This window comes from Hemiscyllium ocellatum, chromosome 12, assembly GCF_020745735.1.
Source record: "Hemiscyllium ocellatum isolate sHemOce1 chromosome 12, sHemOce1.pat.X.cur, whole genome shotgun sequence".
In the NCBI taxonomy this organism is placed as follows: Eukaryota; Metazoa; Chordata; class Chondrichthyes; order Orectolobiformes; family Hemiscylliidae; genus Hemiscyllium; species Hemiscyllium ocellatum.
The window spans coordinates 30,360,141-30,385,506 of NC_083412.1; the positions used below are offsets into that span (position 1 = coordinate 30,360,141).

Consider the following 25,366-nt stretch of genomic DNA (forward strand, 5'->3'; position numbering starts at 1 on the left):
ATTTAATTCTCATCCAGACTGTTTCCTCCACATTCCATGGAGGATTCCTTACTGTATTATACTTTTTGGATTAATCATCACCAGTCCGCTGCTCAAAATGTGTTAGGTGCCCCAGTGTGTAGAAAAATGCTTTGAATCTGCTGCTGTTTCGGATGTGAGGTGAAGTTTTGTAACGGGGATAAGTAAGGATGATAGCACATCCTTGTGCAAATCCTCTCACTTCCTATTGCAACACTATCCATTTAATGAAATGAGCTGTATTCTAAACAGCAGCAAGCGAAACCAGTGAAAAAGCAGGAACTTGGTCGAGAAATTCGACAGTACTGCTATATGAATGGTTAATGCATTGTTTCAGTTTATCTTTGTGATTTTAGTGGATTCCAAATGTGTGCCTATCAAACAAATTGTAAGATAAGTGTATTAACCATTTAGGAACAAATTACTACAGATGCTAGAGTCAAAAATGGCTAGAGATCACATCGGGTCAGGCAGCATCCATGGAGAGAAAGCAAGCTAATGTTTCAAGTCTAAATGAAGAGTTATCTAGACTTGAAACGTGACCTTGCTCTTTCTCCATGGATGCTGCCTGACTCGCTGTGATCTCCAGCACTTTTTATTTTCCGTGCATGAACAATTTGCTTTGTAGTTTTCCACAACTTAGCCATTACCTTGGCTCACTTTGGAGAGCGTATCTTCCAACATTTCAGTTTTCTGGCATCACTCTGAATCCGTGATCAAAGGTTCCTGTAATTTTGTCAGTTTGCTTTCTTTTTAACTCTTGGTTTCATTCATCTGTTGAAAATTAATGTGAAAGCCTGTTTTTATTTCCAGACTTGCAGCTTGGAAAGGTCTGCACTGTAATGTATGACATTTACCTCTTCCACTCTCTTCAGAATCCAGATGATGCAGTACGTCATCTATGGAATTGCTTCATTCTTCTTCCTCTATGGCATAATCCTTCTGGCAGAAGGGTTTTACACTACAAGCGCTGTTAAGGAAATTCATGGCGAGTTCAAGACCACTGTGTGTGGACGCTGCATCAGTGGAATGGTATGAACAACGGGCTATCTTTGTGTTGGTATTCTGTGTATACCTGACAGACAGAGCTATGAGTTTACAGCAAAGGACTCGGTTTGGCAAAATGAATGTTGAGCATGATTGCATTGCTTTACCAGATGGTCATTTTGAACTAGTGTTTAGATTTGAAATCTGCGTCTCATACTTGCAATGCAAATCCACTTTTCTAAGGTGAAAGTGCTTAGTTCAGAAACTGCTGAAAGTAAGACCTAGATTTTTTAAAAATTTAATTTAGTATTAGCTTGTAAGTGAGTAGGCGTGTGATTTTACGATTCCATTAGGTGCCTCAGCACAGTCAGCGTTGATGATCTGCGAATTTGAGTGTTTAATCTCCAAAAGTGCAATGCGATAAAATTTGGGAGACGCCCCCCCCCCCCCCCCCCCCCCATCCACTTCTGCTTTGCAGCCAGCGTAGAATAACACTGCAGAGTAACAAAGGGCAACGTGAAGTTGAAAACTGTTCCAAAAGCACAAGTCTCAAACTGAATATGCATGCTGTTTTTGATGAGTTGGAAGAGCTTTCCCACACTTATCTCATTTTCACCAATATTATTCCAGTCTTTTTTTTAATTGAAATGCAGTTTTTAAAGAAGCACCATTTGGAAAGTTCCCATTTAAAACCTTTATGGATCTTTCACTACATTGGCAATTATAGGCACGTTGTAAGGGGACAAATGTTGTGTCAATAAGGTCCCCATCAGGACTTGTTTCTGCAGGGGTCAGAAAAAAATCAATCCTAGTGTGGTATCAATGCGGATTGGAAAAAAACATAAAATCCCTACCTGTAGGTTGTAGACACCTCCAGATGTCCACTAACTCTAATTCCTCACACAGACCCACTAACTGTTTTCTTTGTACAGAGGGTATTAAGGGACCTTCGGATAACTTGTCTACTGTGGGATTCATGAGACAGTTCAAATCTCCCCTTATAATGATGTGCCAGGACTCGAGCCTTATCAGTTTAGAAAAAAATAAACAACCAAAAACTTAAGGGGATGAGCTGGAGGGCAATAAATATTTAAAACACTATATTCTTCCCTATTTATCAAGTGGGCTAAAAGGGGCCATGAAATAGCTTTAGCGAGCAGAATTGAGGAGAATCCCAAAGCATTTTATTCTTATATAAGAAGCAAGCGGGTAACTAGAGAAAGGATTGGTCCACTGAAGGATAATGAAGGAAGGCTGTGTGTCAAACCTGAGAGAATGGGTGAGATTCTGAATGATTACTTTACATCAGTGATCACTGAAGAGAGGAACATGAATCTTGAGATAGAAGTTTGGTTATTCTGGATCACGTTGGCATAAGTAGGGAAGATGTGTTGGGTAGGCTAGAGGTAATTAAGGTGAACCAACCTGCGGGCTGTCATCAAGCAGATTTTCCTTTAACTTTCAGGTTCCTGCTTCCACTTTATCTCATAATGTAACAAAGTCACTCCACGAAAAGTGACATAATCTTGTACAGCTAAAAACATGCATCCTGCAATCCCACTCGATTTGAAATTGCAAACTGCCCAAGTATATTAGTGATATAGCAGTGTATGACCTCCATTCCAGACCATAAAGAAAATAATATATTGTTCCTTACACACTAAAGAGGTTACTATCTTTAAAAAAAAGCTAATGCAAATGGAGAAAAGAAATGCTGTCTGGACTTAAGGCAAAATTTGCTTCATAACCCGAGTGCATTGAGGGAAGCCACAAGTTCTAATCCTCATTTTGATGTTGTATTACAAGAATTAGGAGGCTGTACATTTCTGGGGGGGAAGGGGACAGCCATAATAAAAAGCAATTATATACATTGTCTGTATTTCAGTTAAAAAATCAAAGCAGATGTGTTTAACATTTGAAAGGGGTAGATTCAAAAATGAATCAATTAATGAGCCATTGGAGCAAACTGATTGGTTGGGCTAAACAGTATTTAAGTTAGAAAGTTACTTATTCCTTCCAATTAACTTCTTCATCCCAGGAATTGGCTATGGCAGGCTGGCTATCTCTTCCTTCTAAAATCTAAATAAATAAGACGATCTTATAGAAACAGGTAAGATCCTGAAGGGACGTGACAGAATGGATGCTGAAAGAATCTTTCACTTTGTGGGAGAGACTAGAAGCAGGGGAAATGGTTTAAAAAGGAGTCTTCCATCCGCGATGGAGGTGAAGGGAATTTCCTTCCCTCAGACAATTGCAATTCGGTGGAATTCTCTTCCCCAGAAAGTGGTAGAGGCGGGATCACAGAATATTTTAAAGAAAGAAGTAAGCAGACTCTTGGCAACCGAGGGAGTCAAAGGGTACGAGTGGTAGGGGTTAGTCAGGGAAGTGGGGCCATAGTCAGATTAGCATTGAACTTAATGAATGACAGTCAGGCTCAAAGTGCTGAATGCTTCCTTATCGTTGTGTCCGTTATATGCCTTTAACGGCGGGAAGGTGTGGGGGGTAGTGCAGGGTAAATATATCCCTCAAAATAGCAAGTAATAGCAATCCATCAGGGGATGCCAGATATCTGCCAAGTCAGCCTGCAGACTCTGTACCATCCGTTATCAGATTTCTGAAATTGTTAACATATCAACATTTGTTTGCCTTGGCTGGTGCGGAGCCATTCACTTAATACAGGGACATCCTGCAGTATTTCATTAATTGCAGGAAGTCCTCGGGGCAAATGTCATTAACTTCGCGAACTTCCTGGAAGACTGTTGGTACTTGCAATATTACAGCAAGTGTGTGTCAGAAAGTGCAGAAAATACCTTGTATTATGTCACTGGCTTCAGAGAGTTTGCTGGCACTCGTAAAAATCCTCTGGAATATGGCAGTAATCTCCCGGAACGTAGAATCCCAGAATCCCTACAGCATGGAAGCAGGCCATTCGGCCCGAGTGCATGGCGACCCTCTGAAGAGTAATCCAACCAGACTCACTCTGTCCCTGTGAACCAGCATTTCCCATGATTAATCCATCTAGCATGCACACAGTGGACAATGTAGCCTGAACAATCCACCTGACCTGCACATCTTTGGGCTGTGTGAGGAAAACGGAACACCCGGAGGAAATCCACGCAGACGTGGGGAGAAGGTGCAAACTCCACACAGTCAGTCGCCCGAGGCTGGAATTGAACCAGAGTCCCTGGCGCTGAGAAGCAGCAGTGCTAACCACTGAGCGCCAACATGCTGCCCATGTGTCGCTATTACCCTGGACTGAGTCAGTATTCTCCTAAAACGTAAGAAATAGGAGCAGGAGTAGTAATTTGGCCCCACAAACGTGCCCCACTACTCAACAAGGTCATGTAGGCATCAACCAGTCTTCCATGCCAACTCCCTGTAACCCGAATGCCCCAGTATTTCAAAACTCTGCCCAACTCCTTGTCAAACTGGGGGTGGGGGTGGGAAATGCCTTTGCAACCCGCTTTTAAATGAGTGTCCCTCTTATTCCGCAATGAGGAATTCTCTGGGAACATGGCCGTAATCTCCTGGAATGTGTCTGTACGAGTGTGAAATGTGTCAGGATTTGGAATGTATTTGCGGTGCACTGCTGGGGGTATTTGTAGGGGATCAGCTGGAATGTTGTCAGTGCGTGAGGCAGGTGCACAGCAGGAAGGCTTGGAGTCTGTGGACCCGAAGCATCATTTTGGAGATGTGCTGACTCTGTCATCAGGCCACGTTGATTTTGCACAATCAGTTTACTTTACTTTACCTTTATCTGTGCACCTGGATATTGATTGATTGTTTGTTTTTCTTCCCCCCTCCAGTTTGTCTTTCTGACCTATGTTTTGGGAGTAGCGTGGCTGGGAGTTTTTGGTTTTTCTGCTATTCCGGTCTTTATTTACTATAACATGCGCTCCACCTGTCAGACCATCGACAATCCACCGGCGAATCTGACAGAAGTGATTGAAGAGATCTGTGTGGACGTCCGACAGTATGGTAATGTAATATCTGATTTAATGCTCGCCGTCACCGGTTGGGGAAATTTATTGGGGTCTCACAAAATGATAGTAGCGTCTTTTTGCTGATAGCAGCACACATTCATAGAATCATGCAGAACAGTGCCTTCCGAATAGCACTGGCTTGTGAGAATCCCAGTAAACTTAAGATGGACCAGGATTGCATTTGTATGTTTGAATCCCCTTCTGGATATGTCAGTGAAGGAGTACATTAGCTCCAATGTAACATATGTATGCAACACAAGTTTGCACAATTCACTGTAATTGTAGGGCTGTTGTTGTATTAATCAGTAATGAAAAAAAAGACCAGAGATATGTAAGTACACTATTTTTATTCTATGCTGCAACTGTCAGTTATTACAAACTTCGAAGTCTTGAATCTTTGTGTATTTCCTGGCAATACAAATTTCAATTCAAGATTGATGCACAGATTAAGAGATCCTGTGTTGTGACTACACTAACAGATACTGGCCGAAATGTGATCCACTGAGTTGATCGTGCATCGGTTGGTCATTATAATAGTGGGAGTTATCTGTCCAAGGGCAGGTCCTCTGCTCATCCTCCAAGACTTGCTGTCTTGTGCTTTCCTCTGCAGTTTCTTATAGCAGCCTTCTACTTCCATGTTCCATTTACCAAACATCAACATTCTCTTCTTTCCTCTTGGTTTATATATACCTGACCCTCCTTCAATCGTCTCCTTTCAAGGTCTCACATTTTAGAATACAGTCATAGAGATGTACAGCACCGAAACAGACCTTTCGGTCCAATTCGTCCATGGCAACCAGATATCCCAATCCAATCTAGTCCCACTTCCCAGCACCCGGCTCATAGCCCTTCAAACCCTTCCTATTCATATACAATCCAGATGCCTCCACCACTTCCTCCGGCAGCGCATTCCATACACGCACCACCCTCTACGTGAAAGAGTTGCCCCTTAGGTCTCTTTTATATCTTTCCCCTTTCACCCTAACTTTATACCTTCTAGTTCCAGATTCCCCCACTCCAGGAAAAAGACTTTGCCAATCTTTCCTATCCATGCCCCTCATGATTTTCGAAACTTCTATAAGATCACCCCTCAGCCTCCAACGCTCCAGGGAAAACAGCCCCAGCCTATTCAACCTCTCCCTATAGCTCAAATCTGCTAACCCTGGCAACAACCTTGTAAATCTTTCCTGAACCCTTTCAAATTTCACAACATCTTTCCAATAGGAATTGCACGTAATATTCCAACAGTGGCCTAACCAATGTCCTGTACAGCTGCAAAATGACCTCCCAACTCCTGGTACTCAATACTCTGACCAATAAAGGAAAGCATACCAAATGCTGCCTTCACTATCCTATCTACCTGCGACTCCACGTTTTCAAGGAGCTATGAACCTGCACTCCAAGGTCTCTTTGTTCAGCAAAACTTCCTAGGACCTTACCATTAAGTGCATAAGTCCTGCTAAGATTTGTTTTCCCAAAATGCCGTACCTCACATTTATCTAAATTAAACTCCATCTGCCACTTCTCAGCCCACTGCCCATCTGATCGAGATCCCATTGTAAACTGAGGTAACCTTCTTCTTTGTCCACTGCACCTCAAAGTTTGGTGTCATCTGCAAACTTACTAACTGTACCTCTTATGCTCGCATACAAATCATTTATATAAATGATGAAAAGTAGTGGACCCAGCACCGATCCTTGTGGCACTCCACTGGTCACAGGCCTCCAGTCTGAAAAACAACCCTCCACCACCACCCTCTGTCTTCTACGTCTGAGCCAGTACTATATCCAAGTGGCGAGTTCTCCTTGTATTCCATGAGATCTAACCTTGCGAAACAATCTCCCATGGGGAACCTTGTCAAATGTCTTACTGAAGTCCATATAGATCACATCTGCCGTTCTGCCCTCATCAATCCTCTTTGTTACCATCCAACCTTGTTATTTTTTCTTGATTTTCATGACAATTCCTCCCTTCTCATTTCTGTACTTCATCTAGTGTTTCTTTCATTGTGATGTCTGCGTAGATGTTAAAGAGCAATGGCGATAGTAGACGGTTTTGTCTCACCCTGTGGCCAATAATGCTTTGGGCCTAAATTTTCTGACTCTCACAAAAATGACCTTCTGCTTGGGCAAATCTGAAGTGTGCTGCACTGGAGAAAGGGAGTTTGGATGATGCCCAGTCGTCTGATGTAAGTTCTGCCTCTTATTTCTACCGGGCTAAAGAAGAATAATTGATAAATGGAGATGGGCACCTTTGGAAATTTAGAAAGGGACAAAAACTATGGGCATTGATTGAAATCACATACATTTTTTTAGAAACTGAGGATTATGCTTGCTGAAGTTATGCTTGTGGGAAGAGAAATTGGCATACTGGACTGTAGGCCAACCATGTGACCTTTATGAAAGGCCATTGTAAATATTGTGTATGAATATCAAAGATAGATATGGCGATTAGAAGCAAATTGTATTTAAAGATGAAAACACAAGTGTCTGAGAGGCATGATAAAAATAGAAGAGAATCGTGAAGGGACTTAAAAATAAAACAAGGACGCAGTATAAGGAGAGTTCCGAAAATAAAATTTATAAATGTATTCTATAATTATACCAATGATAAAAACGAGTAAATGCAGAGTGAAATCTCTGAAAGCCAAAGATGATGCGTTAGTAGAGGATGGGTCAAAACTGAATGATTATTTAATAAATATTTCAAACCACTGTTTGTAGAAGGGAGAATATCAGGGTGGACATAATTAGTTATAAGTGAGGTGTGAAACCAATCAGAGGGAAGGATTGTTGGAAAGAGAGGCATGTTGCTGAGGATTTTTTTTCCTTTAGTACTCATCAGGACAAATGTACGAGTGCCAAATTTTAAATGATCATAAATTAGGGCAAAGGGATAGTTGGCAGGTTGACTGTGATTTGTTGAGGTATTGCTATGGCGAAGAGAAAATCAGGAAGCAATAGATTCCCCAAGCTCCTAGATAATTCAAAAACAGGCACAAGTTTGAACCTATTCCTTTTAGTTTGAGGAGAACAGACCCCTGGGTATAAACTTATGTTGCTTCTCACAAGCATTACAAACCTCACTAAGAGTTCAAGTCACTCGTAGCACCTTCTAAATATAGTTCATTCCTACTCTCTATTTTCTTTCCATTAAGTAATCCTAAATCCATGATAATATATTGCCTCTAATCCTAAGAGTTCTAATTTTGTATAATAACCTCTTATGTGCCATTTCAACAAATACTTTTGAAAATCCCAGTACATCACATCCGCTGGTTCATACTCACTATTGCCACTGATTCCTGTGACACTCCACTAGTTACAGCTTGTCAATCTGAAGAAAGAACCATTTGTTCTTTCTCTCTGCTTCCTGTTAGCTAAGCAACCCTGTATTGTGTTACTCCTGCTCTGTTTGCTTTTACTTTTTGAAATGGCAGATTATTAAATGCCTTTTAGAAATCTATGGATTCTCCATTTTTTCACCTTGCATGTTACTTCCTCAAAGGGCTCCACTAAATTAACCAAGATGTGCAATGATCAAAGAAAGAGAAGGGCCGATCAGGGATAGCATAGGGAACTTGTATGTAGAGTCTGAGGAGGTAGGGGAAGCCCTAAATGAGTTTTTTGCTTCTGTATTTACTAAAGTAAAGGACCTTGTAGTGAATGAAACCATTGAGGAGCAGGTAAACATGCTGGAACAGATAGAGATTGAGGAAGCTGATGTGTTGAAAATTTTGACAAACATTAAGATTGACAAGTCGCCAGGGCCAGACCAAATTTGTCTCGGCTGCTTTGGGAAGTGAGAAATGTGATTGCTTCGCCGCTTGCGAAGTTCTTTGCATCCTCACTCTCCACCCGAGTCGTACCTGAGGACTGGAGGGAGGCAAATTTAATTCCTCTCTTCAAGAAAGGAAATAGGGAAATCCCCAGCAATTACAGACCAGTCAGTCTCACGTCTGTCGTCTGCAATGTGTTAGAAAGGATTCTGAGGAATAAGATTTATGACCATCTGGAAGAGCATGGCTTGATTAAATGCAGTCAGCACAGCTTTGTGAGGGGCAGGTCATGCCTCACAAATCCTATTGAGTTCTTTGAGGATGTTACTAGACAAGTTGATGAGGGTCGAGCGGTGGATGTTGTGTATGTGGACTTCAGTAAGGGATTTGATAAGGTTCCCCATGGTAGGCTCGTTCCGAAGGTCAGGAGGAATTGGATACAGGGAAATCTAGCTGTCTGGATACAGAATGGCTGGTCGAGAGAAGACAGCGAGTGGTAGTGGAAGGAAAATATTCTGCCTGGAGGTCGGTGGTGAGTGGTGTGCCACAGTGCTCTGTTCTTGGGCCTCTATGCTTTGTAATTTTTATTAATGACTTGGATGAGGAGATTGAAGGATGGGTAGCAAGTTTGCAGATGACCCAAAGGTTGGAGATATCGTTGACAGAATAGAGGACTGTTGTAGGCTGCAGCGTGACATTGACAGGATTCAGAGATGGGCTGAGAGGTGGCAGAGGGACTTCAACCTGGATAAATGTGAGGTGATGCACTTTGGAAAGTCGAACTTGAAAGTTGAGTACAGGATTAAAGACAGGATTCTTGGCAGTGTGGAGGAACAGAGGGATCTTTGTGTGCAGGTACATAGATCCCTTAAAATGGCCAGAAAGCATATGGTGTTTTGGCTTTCATTAACAAGGGGGTTGAGTTTAGGAGCCGTGAGATCTTGTTGCAGATGTATAAAACTTTGGTTAGACCGCACTTGGAATCCTGTGTCCAGTTCTGGTCACCCTATTATAGGAAAGATGTGGATGCTTTGGGGAGGATTCAGAGGAAGTTTACCAGGATGCTACCTGGACTGGAGGGCTTATCTTATGAAGAGAGGTTGACTGAGCTCAGACATTTTTCATTGGAGAAAAGGAGGAGGACAGGGGACCTAATTGAGGTATACAAGATAATGAGAGGCATAGATAGAGTTGATAGCTGGAAACATTTTCCCAGGGCAAAAATTGTTAACACGAGGGGTCATAGTTTTTAGCTGTTTGGCGGAAAGTATAAAGGGGATGTCAGAGGCGGGTTCTTTACGCAGAGAGTTGTGAGAGCATGGAATGTATTGCTAGCAGCAGTTGTGGAAGCGAGGTCATTGGGGATATTTAAGAGACTGCTGGACATGCATATGGTCACAGAAATTTGAGAGTTCATACATCAGGTTTACCTTACATGAGGATCAATGGTCGGCACAACATCGTGGGCTGAAGGGCCTGTTCTGTGCTGAACTGTTCTATGTTCTATCCCATTTGGTTGGGTTCATGCCTCTTACAAGAAGCACCTCAAGTGGACAAGGCCATTTTGAAATGCTAGTAGTGTACTGAACTTTGACTGGATGTAGAATATAAAATATTGTATCTCCTATAAAGTTCAAGGCAATTGTGTCTCTCCATATTGCTGAGAACACCTCCAGGCCCTCTGAACATATGCTGAGGAGGTTGTAGAGCAGTAAAGTGTTGGATGTCAATGCCAGAGATTGAGCCCTGAAGGCCAGGATGCAGTGCTGCAAGAAATTCTATGACTTTAATGCATGCGTTCAAATGCCAAATTGGACCAACTGCACCACCAGCCTGACCACTGAGGAACACGTCTCGCTCTTGAATCCTCTACTGAGGGAAATGGAGAGCAGGCAGGCAAGTGGAGTTGAGAAGGAAGATCAGCCACGATCATAATGCATGTTGAAGCAGGCTTGATAGCCAACCTGGGTTTACTTCTGCCCCAATTCCTTGGGTTTTTCCATTTCATTTCATTATGTGAATGTTGTGTACTTGTGTGTGGGATATCCTGCTATGCACACCCTTTCTTCCTCCAATCCTTGTCCTATTCCAAAGGAATGTCAGGGTGTGTTTCTATGTCTGGGAGCAATTGATCTGTCTGGGGAGAAGCTTTGAAGTCAAAAGAACTCCTTCAGCAATTACTGCAGCGTTCCCTATAGGTTTTTCCAATTTGAAATAACTGTAGAAACCACCAAATACTTGTCTTCTGACTGCTGCTTCGCTTCTACATCAACCAGCAAGTCACAGATGATCCTGTAAATTTGCAGGGATGGCAGAACCTTATACTGTTGTATAGTGTACAACTGTGTGGGATTAAGGGAGGGCTTGAGATAGCACCTTGAACTCTGAAAATGGCAGCACAGGCTGAATGCTGGTGAGCATCATGAACTAGCTGCTCTGCAGATTTCTGGCTGCTGACAACCTCACAAGATGGGGATCAGAAAAGTGAAGTGCAAGTTAGGATACATTACTGCTCAAGATAATCTCTCCTCCAGTGAGTCAGGCAGTATAAAAGCAAAGGAATTAACATGCAGAGCAAAATCTGCATCAGTCTTGCATGATTCATTTATAACCGTATCTTTATTAGGAAAAGTTCAGCTCCCACAGAGTGGACCTTATTCACTCCCCTGTGGTAGTACTCAAGAATGTCACAATGTAAATAAAAAGGCAACAGAAACTTAATAGCTCGATGAATGTTGATGAGAAATAATTCTTTGTAACTGTCTTTTCAATGTAAAGAAGCTCTTCCTTTATAATAACTGTATAAATGAACACCACGCTTTCTTTTTTGACAGGATTTTTAAAAAGAATCAATAGTCAGCGGGCCAACAATGTTGGATGCAGTCTGAGACTGAATGTTCCAACTGACCTTTGCTTTTGGACAGGCAACATTTTTCTCATTTGACTGCAATCATTCCTTCCACGTGTCCTGTTTAAAACTGCTCATATCATTGTAAGAACATCATCGTTTCTTAAGGGCTTGGATGTCTTATTTTAAACATTCATCTTGGTTTATAAATACTTTCAGATGCGTTGAACCACTAAATCACAGTGAAAGGATAAATACTCTGCATTTAGTCCTTTTAACAAGCTTATGATGCACTAGATTTAACAGTTTGATATTTTTAAAGTATAATCACTGTTATTAATTACGCACATAAACTTAATAGCAACGTGCTACCTTTTTTAATTATCGATTTAGGTCAGGTAAAAATATTCGAGGAGAAAGTGAGGACTGCAGTTGCTGGAGATCAGAACTGAAAATGTGTTGCTGGAAAAGCGCAGCAGGTCAGGTAGCATCCAAAGAGCAGGAGAATGGACGTTTCAGGCCCGCAACGTCGATACTCCTGCTCTTTGGATGCTGCCTGACCTGCTGTGCTTTTCCAGCAGCACATTTTCAGCTCAGGTAAAAATATTTCCTAGACAATGGGGCAAACTCTGCTACTTCTCCTTCCAATAGTGCTATGGGATCTTCATAGAGAGGACAAATAGGGCCCTTGATTTAAGAGCTCATAACAGTTGTATTCTCTCAGTAATGCACTTAAGTGTGTCCCTAGATCTTATGCTTCAGTCTGACTTTGAACCCACAATGCTGATACTGGAAATCAGAAATAAACACAGAGAATTCTGGAGTAAACCAGTAAGCCTGGCAGCATCTGTGGCCAGAGAAACAGAAGTGACATTTTGAGACCTGGTATGACTCTTCATCAGTACTGAAAGGTGTTGGAAAATTGGGGGGTTTTTTTGTATATTTTTGACAGAGATGAAGGAGGAGCAAAGGGACATATAGCAAAGAGGCCCAGTGCAAAAGAGATAGGGGTTAATGATGATAACAGAGAAAAAAGATGGGCTATGGGTGTAAATTAAGTTGTGAAGGGGCGAGAATGGACCTCAATGCATCCGCTCTACTAAGAACAAAGTAAGTGAGATCAGGCTGTTGGGGTGAAGTGAGGATGTGCAGAGAATGTAAGAAAAATGTTCACTTGAAAACAAATTGTATGCAAAACATGACAGATCATTTGGCAAATGGTGTACAAAAGGAATGTCTTCAGGAAGGAATGAAAATATAGTGAGCAACAGTACTGCTTCAGAAATATGAGTGTGTGTAGGACTGCAGCCCCTGATCGATGGGGATGTGAAGACCACATATGGGGGATTATGTCAAGGCGAGTGTAAGAAGCAGCAGGTCATTAAAATATTCTCAAATAACATGACATCACCGTGAATGCTGTGAGAAGTCTGTCCTGTCACAGCTGTGAAACAACAGCATGTGCAATTGTAACATTTGAGCAAAAAAAAAATAGGGAATTAGTTTTTCTTTGCATACACATTTGATGGGCTCACTGTAGATTACGTAATATTTCCATTCCAGCAATCATTTCTGTTTAGGGAATTTTTTTTGGTATTAGGTCACAACCTCTGATTGAAAGCAGCTGCAGTTTTGATTATTCTACACCAGGCCTCCATTTCCTGTTGCATTAACAATCAATTTTAAAATAAAGTTCCATATGCCTGAAGGACAGAACAATAATTCTATTTTTCACAGAAGTAGAAGTAATTCTGGTCTCATAGACCTTTGGGCTGCCCAGTGTGGAAATCTGGATTTATAATAGACTGTTATTTTTTGCATCACTGGTTAACAGTCTCAAAGGATAATGCATCATTGTTCAGATATTGTGATGCTTCCTTTGAATAGTACAGCTTGAACTTACACTTCATTGATTGGCCCCTTTTTTCAAGTCAGAAATCACCGCTGTCACAGTGCAGAAGGAGGCCACTCGGCCCTTCATGTTTGCTCTCCAAATAAGCAATTCACTTATTGCCATTGTCCTGCCTTCTCCTCAAAACCTTGTCTATTTTTCCTTTTCAAATAACGATCCTATTCCCTTGGACCGCCTGAATTGAAGTCAGCTCCGCCACACTCACAGGTAACACATTCCACACCTTAACCATTCTACTATCACTTTTGTTTCCTTTGCCAATTATTTCAAATCTGAGCCCTTTCATTCTCGATGCTTTCAGAAGCAGGGAGATTCTATCTGTCCAAAACCTTCATCTTTTTGACTACCGCCATCAACATCCTCTCCACATTTTCTTCTCCAAGGTGAACAGTCATACCTTCTCAAAGCTATCTTCATAACTGATGTTCCTCAACCCAAGAAGCATTCTCATTAATCCGAACAAAATTTCACTAACTGACACATTGCTCGAGCTGAGGCCAGCGGTATAGTGAGAAAGTTTGAGGTGATGCAATTGTACTGGAGTGCAATGAATACTTGATGATGTTAGCAGCCTCGTGACAGCAACGGGCCATGTAAATGGGGTCGATGGATGAAAGGTTGGCTTCTGTAGTTGTCTGGGCAATGTACTCAACTTTCTGTAGCTTCTACGGTCCTGGGCAGAGCAGTTGCCATACCAGGCTGTTATGCACCCAGACTATATGCTTTTTATGGTGTATCTGTAAAAGTTGGTGAGGGTCCTTTGGACATGCCAAACTTCCTGAGCTGTTTGAGGAAGAAGAGACGTTGTGTCTGGATCAGATCAATTTGGAGGGGATTATGGTGTTGAAGGCCTTAATGGTTGCATCTACTTGGCAAGTCCACAACAGGTTGTCTGTTATCATCCCTCTGAGGAACTTGATGCTCTCCACCCTCTCAAACTCAGTACCATTGAAGTAGATGGGGGCATGTTCTCCTCCTTTCTTTCCGAAGTCAATGATCAGTTCTTTAGTTTTGCTGACATTCAGAGAGATGTTATTCTCGTTGCACCAGGGCACTGAGTCCACTATCTCCTTTCTATATTCAGACTCGTTACTGTTTAATATCCATCCTACCATGATGGTGTCGTCAACAAACATGCAGATGGCATTTGTCTGGAATTTGGCTTTATCGTTTGAGGAAGAAAGTTCCAATTCTCTACAGACCTTTGTATGGACAAGTGTTCTCTCATTTCACTTCTGACAGCGCTGTCTTTAATTTTTTAGTTAAAAATCTCACAACATCAGGTTATACTCCAACAGGTTTACTTGGAAGTACAAGCTTTCAGAGTGCTGCTCCTTCATCAGGCAACTAGTGGGCCAGGGTCATAAGACACAGAATTTATAGCAAAAGATCATAGTGTCATGCAAATAGACTGTGTCCCCTAGAACTAGTCATCCAACCAGCAGAAATAGTTTCTCTCATCCTTAGGTACAGTGTTAGAAGGAAATTTGCTCTGTTTCTCGTTCACTGTGGAGCACCCGAGAGTATATAGTAGAGCAGTGTAGAAAAACTATTTGAAACACACTGTAAAACACTAGCCAGTACATATGTATTGTCCAATCCCAAGCTGAGCTCCAAGCCCCATATCCTAAAATTCAACTTGAAAATATTACCCATTTCCAGCCCAATGAAGCCCCTCTGTTGAAAAGAAATCTTCATTTGCATTTCTGGCATCTGAAGACTCAAATTTTTTGATCAATTTATTGTCACATGTACTTAAATACAGTGAAAAGCTTTGTTTATGGGTGGTACAGGCAGATCATAGTTAGCAAGGAGATACAGATCATAGGATGAAGAAAAAACTAGACAGAGGCATAGAAGTTAAGTTGCTCAGGGTGCGTGCGAGGCAAGATCAACATCAGCAAGGTCAGCATTATTTGAGGCGAGACAGTCTATTCATCAGTCTAATAATGGCCAGGAAGAAGCATTCCTGAACCTCCAGGTGCATGTGTTCAGGCTTCTGTACCTTGTGCCTGACAGAAGAGGTTGTAGGAGATCATTACCGGGATGCGATGGATATTTGATGATGTTGGTAGCCTCTCTGTGGCAACTGGCTATGTAAATGGAGTCAATGGGTGGAAGATTGGCTTCTGTAATCATCTGGGCTGTGTACACAACTTTCTGTAGTTTCCTATGGTCCTGGGCAGAGCAGTTGCAGCACCAGGCTAATACGCACCGAGACTATATGCTTTCTACAGTGTATCTGTGAAGGTTGGTGAGGGTCCTTGCCAAACTTCCTGAGCTGTTTGAAGAAGAAGAGACGTTGTTGTGTCTGGATTGATCAAAGTGCTGGGAATTATGGTGTTGAAGGCCTTGATGGTCACATCTACGTGGGAAGTCCACGACAGGTTGTCTGTTATAGTCAGTCCGAGGAACTTGACACTTACCACCCTCTCAACCTCAGTACCATTGATGGAGATCGGGGCGAGTTCTCCTCCTTTCTTTCTGAAGTCAATGATCCCAGTTCTTTAGTTTTGCTGATGTTGAGAGAGAGGTTGTTCTCGTTGCACCACGACATTGAGCCCACCAACCCCTTTCTGTATTCTGACTCGTCATTGTTTGATATCGATCCTACCATGATGGTGTAGTCAACAAACTTGCAGATAGCATTTGTTTGGAATTTGGCTTTGCAGTTGTGGGTGTACAGGGAGCACAGTAAGGAGCTGAGAATGCATCCTTACAGGGCTCCAGTGTTGAGTGTTATCATGGAGGAGGTTCAGTTTGTCTAACTTCACTGATAGCAGTCTGTGGGTCAGCAAACTGAGGATCCAGTTGCAGAGAGTGGAGCCCGAGACCTGGGTTTCAGAGTTTTGGGATCAGTCTGGATGGAAGTATGGCGTTGAAGGCAAAGCTGTAGGAGTTTCACATAGTTGTCCAGATGTTCCAGGGATGAGTGCAGAGCTTGGCAAATGGAGTCTCTTGTGGACCTATAACATTAGTAGGCAAATTGTAGGGGATCAAGGCAGGTTGGGGGGCTGGAGTTGATGTAGGCCATGACCAGCCTCTTGAAGCATTTCATAATTATCGAATCCAGAGTCAGTGGGTCGGTAGTCATTAAGGCACATTGCATGTGCTTTCTTCGGTATGGGGATGATGGTGGTCTCCTTGAAGCAGGTGGAGAATTCGGCTTGTAGGAGGGAGAGGTTGAAGATGTCGGTGAATATGTCTGCCAGCTGGCCTGCACAGGATCTGAGTGCACAGCTGAGGCCTCTGTCCAGGCCTGTCACTTTCTTCGGTTTGACCAGGAAGACCGATCTGATGCCAGCAGTGGTGACCGAGGGAACAGGTACATCCTGGGCTGTCAGGGGTAGGTGACACCGCACCGCTGGCATTCTGCTCAAAATGAGCACAGAAAGCAGTGAGTGCATCATGGAGAGATGTGTTTCTGTCCGCTATCTTGCTCTGCTTCATTTGGTATTCCGTTATGTTGTTTAGACCTTGCCAGAGGCAGCGGGAGTCTGTTTAGCTGGTTTGGGTCCGATACTACCTCTTGGAATTTCTGCTTTGCGAAGGTCATACCTGGGTCGTCTGACTTAAATGCTGCATGCCTCGTCTTCAGTAGGCAGTGGATTTCCTGGTTCATCCAAGGTTTTCGGTTGGAGAACACGGAGATTAACATCTTTGATAGGCAGTCTTCCAGGCAGTTGCTAATGATGTCCATGACGGTGGTGGCATACTTGTCCAGGTTTTCCGCTGAGTACTTGAATACAGTCCAGTCCACCAATTCCAAGCAGTTACAGGGATGGTCTTCAGCTGCTGCGGACCAGAATTGTATTATTATCTGTGAAGGGTCCTCCTGTTTCAGCTTCTGCTTATAAGCTGGGAGGAGGAACATGGCGTTGGAATATGATTTGCTGAGGTGTGGCCGGGGGGGGGTGGAGCCTTAGGCGTCTTTGGTTGTGTAACAGTGTTTCGGGATGTTGGGTCCTCTGGCAAGCATGGGATGTGTTAGTGGTACTTTGGAAGCACCCTGTTGAGATTGGCTTGCTCAAAGTCACCGGCCATGATGAATAAGGCCTTGGGGAATTTTGTCTCCAGAGTGTTTGTGGCGATGTAAGTTTCATCCAGGGTATGGCACGGAGTGGTATGTAGATGCTGTCAGGATGGCAAAGATGTATTCACGTGGCAGCTAGTAAGGATGGCATTTTACTGTAAGGTATTCTAGGTCCAGGGAGTAATGGCTTGCCATTTAATCCTTTTCCCAGTCCAGTTTCACCTTGCATAAATGCCAATTCATCCAGATGCTGCTGCATTCATCTGTGCAACATTTGTCCATGTCAAGCTGCACTACCCAAGCTCCGGTTATAGTCTTCCAATCTAACATGGGGGACATGAAAACATCTTGAAGCTTGTTGCTCAGCTCTGGCAACAGTTTCACATTGCGTAAAGTACAACAAAATATTTATTGACATATCTGTCACTAGGTAGTTTGCTGCCACAAGTCCTTCCTTTTTAAATGCATCTTCCTTTTCCTGCTAAGTCTAAGGGCCTAATTATTAGTTTTCAAAATAGGTGACTAGAGATTCTTAACAAGAAAAGGTCTGTGTTTCACATAAGGTGTAGTCAATTGCAAAATTGTAATAAGTATAATTAACCTTAACTAGTTAGGCATAATTGCAACCATTAGAGACAGGTATGTCATGTTTGTCTCCATTGGGATCTTCATATAAGCCTTATTGTTTCTGCGCCCTAAGATGTTATTATGGCATCAGATTGGGTATAGCTAATGTTAGTTCAACATCAACTCTGCGAACCATTACCTTTCATGTTATGTTCTGTTGTAAAACTAGTTGTTTATAGAGTAAAAATATTCAGCTCTTTGCAGGTTATATAACACCAGAGGGGGGGGGGGGGGCCTCAAAAGCAAAAATGCCAGCGTGCCTGATGTCTACAAATCCCTTCCTGCTAAATTGAGCGCCATCAGCTAATAAATTGCTATAAATATATTTCTCCTTAGTCTAGAGTTTAGCAGAACAAAGACCTCTTCAAAGCACTGATGTTTTGCGGTGCTGTAGCTGACCTGTTTGTGAACAGCTCCCCATATGACTTAAGACTTAATACAAGGATAATTAAAATAAATGGGTTAAGTCTGTTTACAATGCAGAAAGAGAGAGGGAGAGAGAAGATGCTTGATTAAATATTCCCTTAACATCAATCAGAGAGATGTTTGCCCTGTAACAGATGGTAGAATTTGAATTCAATTAAAAAAGTCTTGAATTAGGAGTCTAATGATGCCCATGAATCAATTGTTGGAAAAACCCATCAGTTCATTAATATCCTTGAGGGAAGGGGACTGCCATTCTTACCTGGTCTGGTTTACATGTGACTCCAGACCCACGGCAATGTGATTGATTCTTCACTGCCCTCTAGGCATATAGGGATTAGCGATAGATGCCAGCCCAGTCAGTGACACCCTCACCACATGATTGAATTTTATAAAATGCTTCCCCCATTATATAAAGTTTGGGCTTGTGACAGGAATTTTCTTTCATATTGACTGCACATGAAATGGGGGCAAAAACTCATAAAACTTTACAGAGGCTGAACTGGGGGCTTCACTCTAGGTTTTATTACTTAAGATCACCAAACGGTCCTCTGAATTTGTAGATATGACTGTGAGTACTGCCCATGAACTAATCTGTTGATTAATTGAATGAGCTTTGTTTTCCAAGAGAATAACAACGTAGTTTTACGAAAATTATGAAGCTATGGCCATACTGCTAAAGCTTGTGATGGATTTATAACACATTTATGTATTACATATTGATCTGAAAAGTGCATGTTTTAGCAATATCTGAATTACTTTATTTTTTACCCCCAAGGGTAGCAAACTGTGGAATTCTTTACCACTGAAGGTTGTAGAGATGGTGCCATTAAATATGTTCGTGTCAGAGAGAGAGATTTTACATCAGTGAGAGAATCGAGGGTTATGGCAGGAAAGTGGAGTTGGGAATTAGCAGCCTTTATCACTGTGAATATTGTAGCACGTTCGATGGGCTGCTCCTACATCTTATGGGAGATCATATCAGTCAACACATTTTACTGTAACCAATAGCCCATACTTGCAAAACTCCCAACACAGTGTTCAACATTAGATGTGATTCTACAGTGGGACAACATTTGCTGAATAAACCTGACTGTGAAAAAATTATGCTGATAACCAATTTACATTGTCAGTTAGGCTCACTGTGAGGTGCACTTGTGTGTCCTGGAGGTTTCATACTTTAATACGCCTGGTCCCCTTTGCAGACAGACAGAACATGTACACACAATCTGTACCTGTTTCTACTCCTCAAAGTGGGTGACAACCATTTTCCTATCCATGACTAATAAGAGTCAATCTGCCTGCATTAAAGTTTAAACAAAACTTGCCCATTAATGGTCAATCATCATTAACTGGTACGTTCTCCTTGGCAATCACCATTCTCCTCTCATACAGTGTAAATGCTGGTTTTCCCCCAATTTGGTATTCTTGAAATTATCCTGATGATTGCAAGACTGAAAGATTTAAATAAAATAAATTTATCCTTTTTTTTGTCCAGTAGTGCTCAAATTTTGTATTACTGAATGAACTCTGATATTTTATCGAAATGGACTAATTTTGGGTAATCGTGACTGACTTGATTTGAAACACGGAAAACAAGAGGAGGGACAGGAAATAGCCTGAGCCTTAAAGTGCAATATTAGAAGGGTTGACCAAAAGATTGATTGAAGAGATGCAGTTTGAGAAGTGACAAGGAATGGAAATTTAGAGAATGTGTTACAGACAGCATGGTTTGGTCAGCATTTGCTTAAAAAAAATGAGGGTGCGGGGAGAGGGAGATTCATGCACCATCACCCGATGTTGGATGAATGGAGGATTTGAGGACAGGATGAAGAACATGACGGAGGTTTTGGATGAGAGAGGCCATGGAGGATTTTCTGAATGTGGATGAGTTTTAAATTTTAATAGCATAATGATATCAGGAGTCAGGTCAGTGAGAATAGGGTAATAGGCAAAATGGGACAGGACACATGTGACATTGCTTTGGAAAGTTGGTGTTAAATGGGGAATTTGTGGTGAAATGAGGACACAAAGCCAATGAGGATATCAAGTGAACAAACGTTAAGTTGATAAGATGCAATGAGTGCATGAGCAGAGAAGGACATTGAGACAGTGTTGACTTCTTCAGCTTTTAATCAGATCACCTGACTCTAATTTTCTTTTGTACGAAATATTTGTCTTTATCTGCCATATTGATTTTGTTCATTATTTAAAAATCCTGGGTTCTGTTCTTCTCTTTCATCTTTAAGTTACAGCAGATTCAACTTTCTTACCTTTACTTCATAATTTAACACCATAGATCCCTTTTGCTTAACTGTGCATATCCTTAAAATATTTCTTAAGGATACACACTATAATTGTTTAAATGAAGCTGCTGTGATATGATTTTGGTGCATACACTATGATTTGCATATCATATTGAGTCATTTACCTTAATATAATGGTATAACTTCCATTTGTAGGGAAAATGTTTAGATTAGATTAGATTCCCTACAGTGTGGAAACAGGCCCTTCGGCCCAACAAGTCCATACCGACCCTCTGAAGAGTAACCCACCCAGACCCATTTCTCTGTGACTAATGTACCTAACATGGGCAATTTAGCATGGCCAATTCACCTGAACTGCATATCTTTGTGACTGTGGGAGGAAACCCATACAGACACAGGGAGAATGTGCAAACTCCACGCAGACAGTCGCCAGAGGCTGGAATTGAACTTGGGACTCTGGTGCTGTAAGGCAGTAGTGCTAACCACTGAGATGAATGTTGTGGGTTTAAATCCTGCAGACCTGACCTCTCAATTCTGAGTTGGTTGATGGCACCAATTTGGTTAAAAGCAGGAGAGTTATCCCTCGTGCCTTCATCAACATAGCTTCTTCAATCAATTTGATTAATAATAAATTAGCTGGTCATTATTTCATTGCTCTTTGTGTGATGTGGTTGTGTATGAATTGGCTGCCACATTTCTTATTTTGGAACAGTGATCATGCTTCAAACATTGATGAGCATGAAATGCTTTGGGATGTCCTGAGAGTGAGAAACATATTATACAAGTGTAAGTTCTTTCACTTTATGTAACATCAATATTATGAAGGCATTTTGACTTACTATGAAGAATATAGGGAATTTGAATTACAGCTCTCTGTGAGGAGATCCAGTGAACACCTTCACACGAGCTGCGTTTCTAGAGCTTTTGTGAAAATTGTTTTACTTCTATTTGTTTTAACCTTCAGTGGTGGCACCATGGAATTGTCCATATTTTAGTGAGAGCAGTACCAACAGAGTGAGGGAGACAAGTTGGATGGTACTAGAAGTACCTGCTTGAAGTGGACAACTACAAAGGCAGCCTCTACATGTGCTTTCTGTCACCCATGAAGCATTAGAGGTCAGGTCTGCACATACTTGATCAGGATAACAACAGATCTAGCGACATAACAGGTGCAAACTTGCATTGTGCTTCTTTCCAACTTATCTATGTCAAACAGAAAGACCTGTTTAGTCTGTACCCTCAGTGGGTTGGGTAAGAGTATTTATGAGTTGGCAGCAGACCTATTTCCTCGATTCCTTTCACGAGATTTCGAAAGTTTCTATTCGACGTTGGAATTTACAAGGATATTAATGACAGTTTCCTACAATTGTTTTAGAAAACCACTTTTCAGACTAAAATCAAACCATTTGAAAGTGTATGCTTGAACTGGATCAGGTAAACTATCCAATTACTGACCCTGTTACCATGGAGCAATGCAAAGTTATCTTGCATGACGGAATTCCATTCTTCAAATTTCTGTATTTTGCATCAACTTTAAGAGAATCCTGATTTGGATTTTTCAATACAACCCTTTGGCTAATGTCACATCCTTATAGAATGTACCTTAAAGAGCAACCTGCTTCAGAATAATGGTGTTTTGTAAATTATTCCGAAAAATTGTTGGTGGAAATGCTCACATACCTCCAGATGAATTTATTACCTGTCAAAAAAAGGCAAGACTGAGATTATATGTTTAATCACGTGGCAGATCAAGCCAATGATTTGGCATTTTAAAAAAAAATCATTTTCCACAAACAAGAAGAGTTCATTTGGCAATTTGAACGTCATCAGGTTTTAATCGACATTATACTAGAAACATTACTTCTACTTTAATTAATTTGACAGGTATTATTCCCTGGAATGCCTCACCTGGAAAAGCCTGTGGCTCAACCTTGACCACCATCTGCCACACATCTGAGGTAAATATACAGGAGGATGCAATGTATATTTTTATTGTATGTGAGAGATTGTGCAGAAAAAAGTATACATAGATAAATGTGCCACTGATAATTATTTATTTCAATGTTATTCATAAAATATTTTGAAAAATCCAAGATGTTTGTGAGAGCCCAACAAGTAGCTGAAGATGTGGTAATTTTATTCTTTTTTGTTCCAGTTTGATTTGTCCTATCATCTGTTTATCGTAGCTTGTGCTGGAGCTGGTGCTACTGTCATTGCACTGGTGAGTAACGTGTAATCTATTTAGACAGAATGCACTTAAGTCTGCTTAATTCTGTTCCAAATTTAGGGCTCTTATACATTATCCTTTTTGACTTGAAAACTTACCGTTAGTCTGAAATTGCTTTAGGTAATGTTTAGTGTATAGGGGTTTTCTTTCAGTAATAGTGTTTTCCAAACTCCCACTGCACCACACCATCTCCTCCTGCCCACTTCTTCATTAGGATAAACTGTGGATGTAAGGAATTACAGGTCACTGTTCAAAAATCAGGTGTTGCCCACTGAAAACAGGTTAAGCCAATGTTTTTTTTTCTCTCAGAATCTTTGGAATCCGCTCCCTGAAAAGCGGATTTGAGGTTTCAGTCGGGTCAACAGTGATCTTATTGAATGGTGAAAGGACCTACTACTGCTTTGTATGTTTGTGTAAGCAGAATACCCTTGATTAGTGTCACCTCATTATAGGAAGGATATAGATGCATTAGAGAGGGTGCAGAGAAGATTTACCAGGATGCTGCCTGGATTGGAGGACTTGCTTTATGCAGAGAGGTTGAGTGAGCTTGGGCTTTCCACACCAGAGAGAAGGAAGAGAGGTGACTCAATAGAGGTGTACAAGGTAATGAGAGGCAAAGATAGAATAGATAGCCAGAGACTTTTCCCCAGGGCAGAAATGGCTGTCACGAGGGGTCATAATTTTAAGGTGATTGGAGGACGGTATAGGGGAGATGTCAGAGGTACGTTCTTTTTGCAAAGAGTGTTAGGGGCATGGAATGTACTGTTAGTGGTACTAGTAGAGTCAAAGACATTAGGGACATTTAAGCGACTGTTGGACAAGCACATGGACAGCAGTAAATTGAGGGGTGTGCAGGTTAGGTTGATCTTCAATTAACATAAATGCTCAGCAAAACATTGTGGGCTGAAGGGCCTGTACTGTTCTATGTAAAGGAAAGAACCATTTCTTTATTTGGAAGGGAAGAGAAACTGATGACTAAAATAACATAGTTAAAATCACACAACACCAGTTTAAAGTCCAACAGGTTTATTTGGTTTTCAGAATGCTGCTCCTTCATCAGGTACCTTTAGAAGAGGATCATAAGACCAAGAATTTATAGCAAAATATTACAGTGTCATGCAACTGAAATGGTATATTGAACAAATCTAGATTGCTGTTAAGTCTTTCATCTTTTATAATGGTTGCATGTTTCGGTTAATTAATACGTAAATCCCAGAACTTCCTTTAAGTCACATTCTCGAGATAACTTAAGGTTTTATATATTAAAAAAAAGTGACAGCTCAGACAATGCATTAAAGGTGTGAGGTTAGAGTCTGTCTGTATCCCAATCTTGAGTAAGACTGGTTCTATTTATAAATTATATAAAATATTACATGGATTCACTGCCTGCAAATTGTGTGCTTTTTGAGGAAAATAGAATGTACCTGCAAATATAATTCTGCAAATGCAAATCTACCCCCATAGACTTGTATATGTGTGTGAATGTGAGTGCGCATGGTTGTGTGTTTGTGTGAATGTGATGGAGTACGTGTCTGTGAGAGGGTGTGTGGGGGTGTATGTATGTGTACATAAGAGAGGGTCTGCGTGTGAGAGAGTGTGTAGCATAGTGGGGTCGATTCTCATGTTTGCAACCATCTTCCCTCAATTACTGTTTCAAAAGATCACAATCTTTGTCTCTCAGATTTCAGGTTCACAACCTTCCCTGTCATATAGCAAGAATTTACTTAGTGAGTGTGAAAAGCCTGAGGTGATTTACCCTTGAAAACATGTCACTCTTTCAGATTTATACAACGTACTGTATCATGGACTTGAGGGATACATTTGCAGAGAGGTGGGATGTGAGGTGTACTGGCAGGGAAATCTGGAAGTACAGCTTCCCTGGATATTTCTGGACTTGTTTCTGGCTGGCTGGTCTGCTTTTGGGTGGGAAGGCCTGCAGCAACAGGAGAGCTTTTGGTGGCTGTGAAAGAATCATGAGGAGGTTTGAACACATGATGTAGCAAACAGGTTTGCTTTCCAGGGGCACTGCATGGTGCTTTTGTTTCACCTGTTACATATACAACACTCTATAAAGCACTTCCTTGTTAGATTTAAGCTTTTTGTTCCTGCCTTCATTTGCCATAACCCATTCATTCTGGAGATTAATATTAACAGTGATGAGTACCATGATTTAACTGTGTACAAATCATGAAGAATAGTTGTGGGAAGTAATAATACTTCTTTTTAAAAAAAAACTTGTATAAATGAAAGGCTACACAGAGAA

The 25,366-nt window shown here is 41.4% G+C and overlaps 1 protein-coding gene across 2 annotated transcripts in view; it reads left to right on the forward strand.

Annotated features, from left to right (window-relative positions):
- Positions 1 to 25,366, forward strand: part of LOC132821010 (proteolipid protein DM gamma) — a 195,307-nt gene that overhangs the window by 162,328 nt on the left and 7,613 nt on the right. For both annotated transcript variants that reach the window (XM_060833479.1, XM_060833480.1), the window contains exons 3-6: positions 894 to 1,050; positions 4,812 to 4,983; positions 22,761 to 22,834; positions 23,032 to 23,097. In XM_060833479.1, coding sequence (XP_060689462.1) covers positions 894 to 1,050; positions 4,812 to 4,983; positions 22,761 to 22,834; positions 23,032 to 23,097 — 469 coding nt within the window. The remainder of the gene's footprint in view (positions 1 to 893; positions 1,051 to 4,811; positions 4,984 to 22,760; positions 22,835 to 23,031; positions 23,098 to 25,366) is intronic.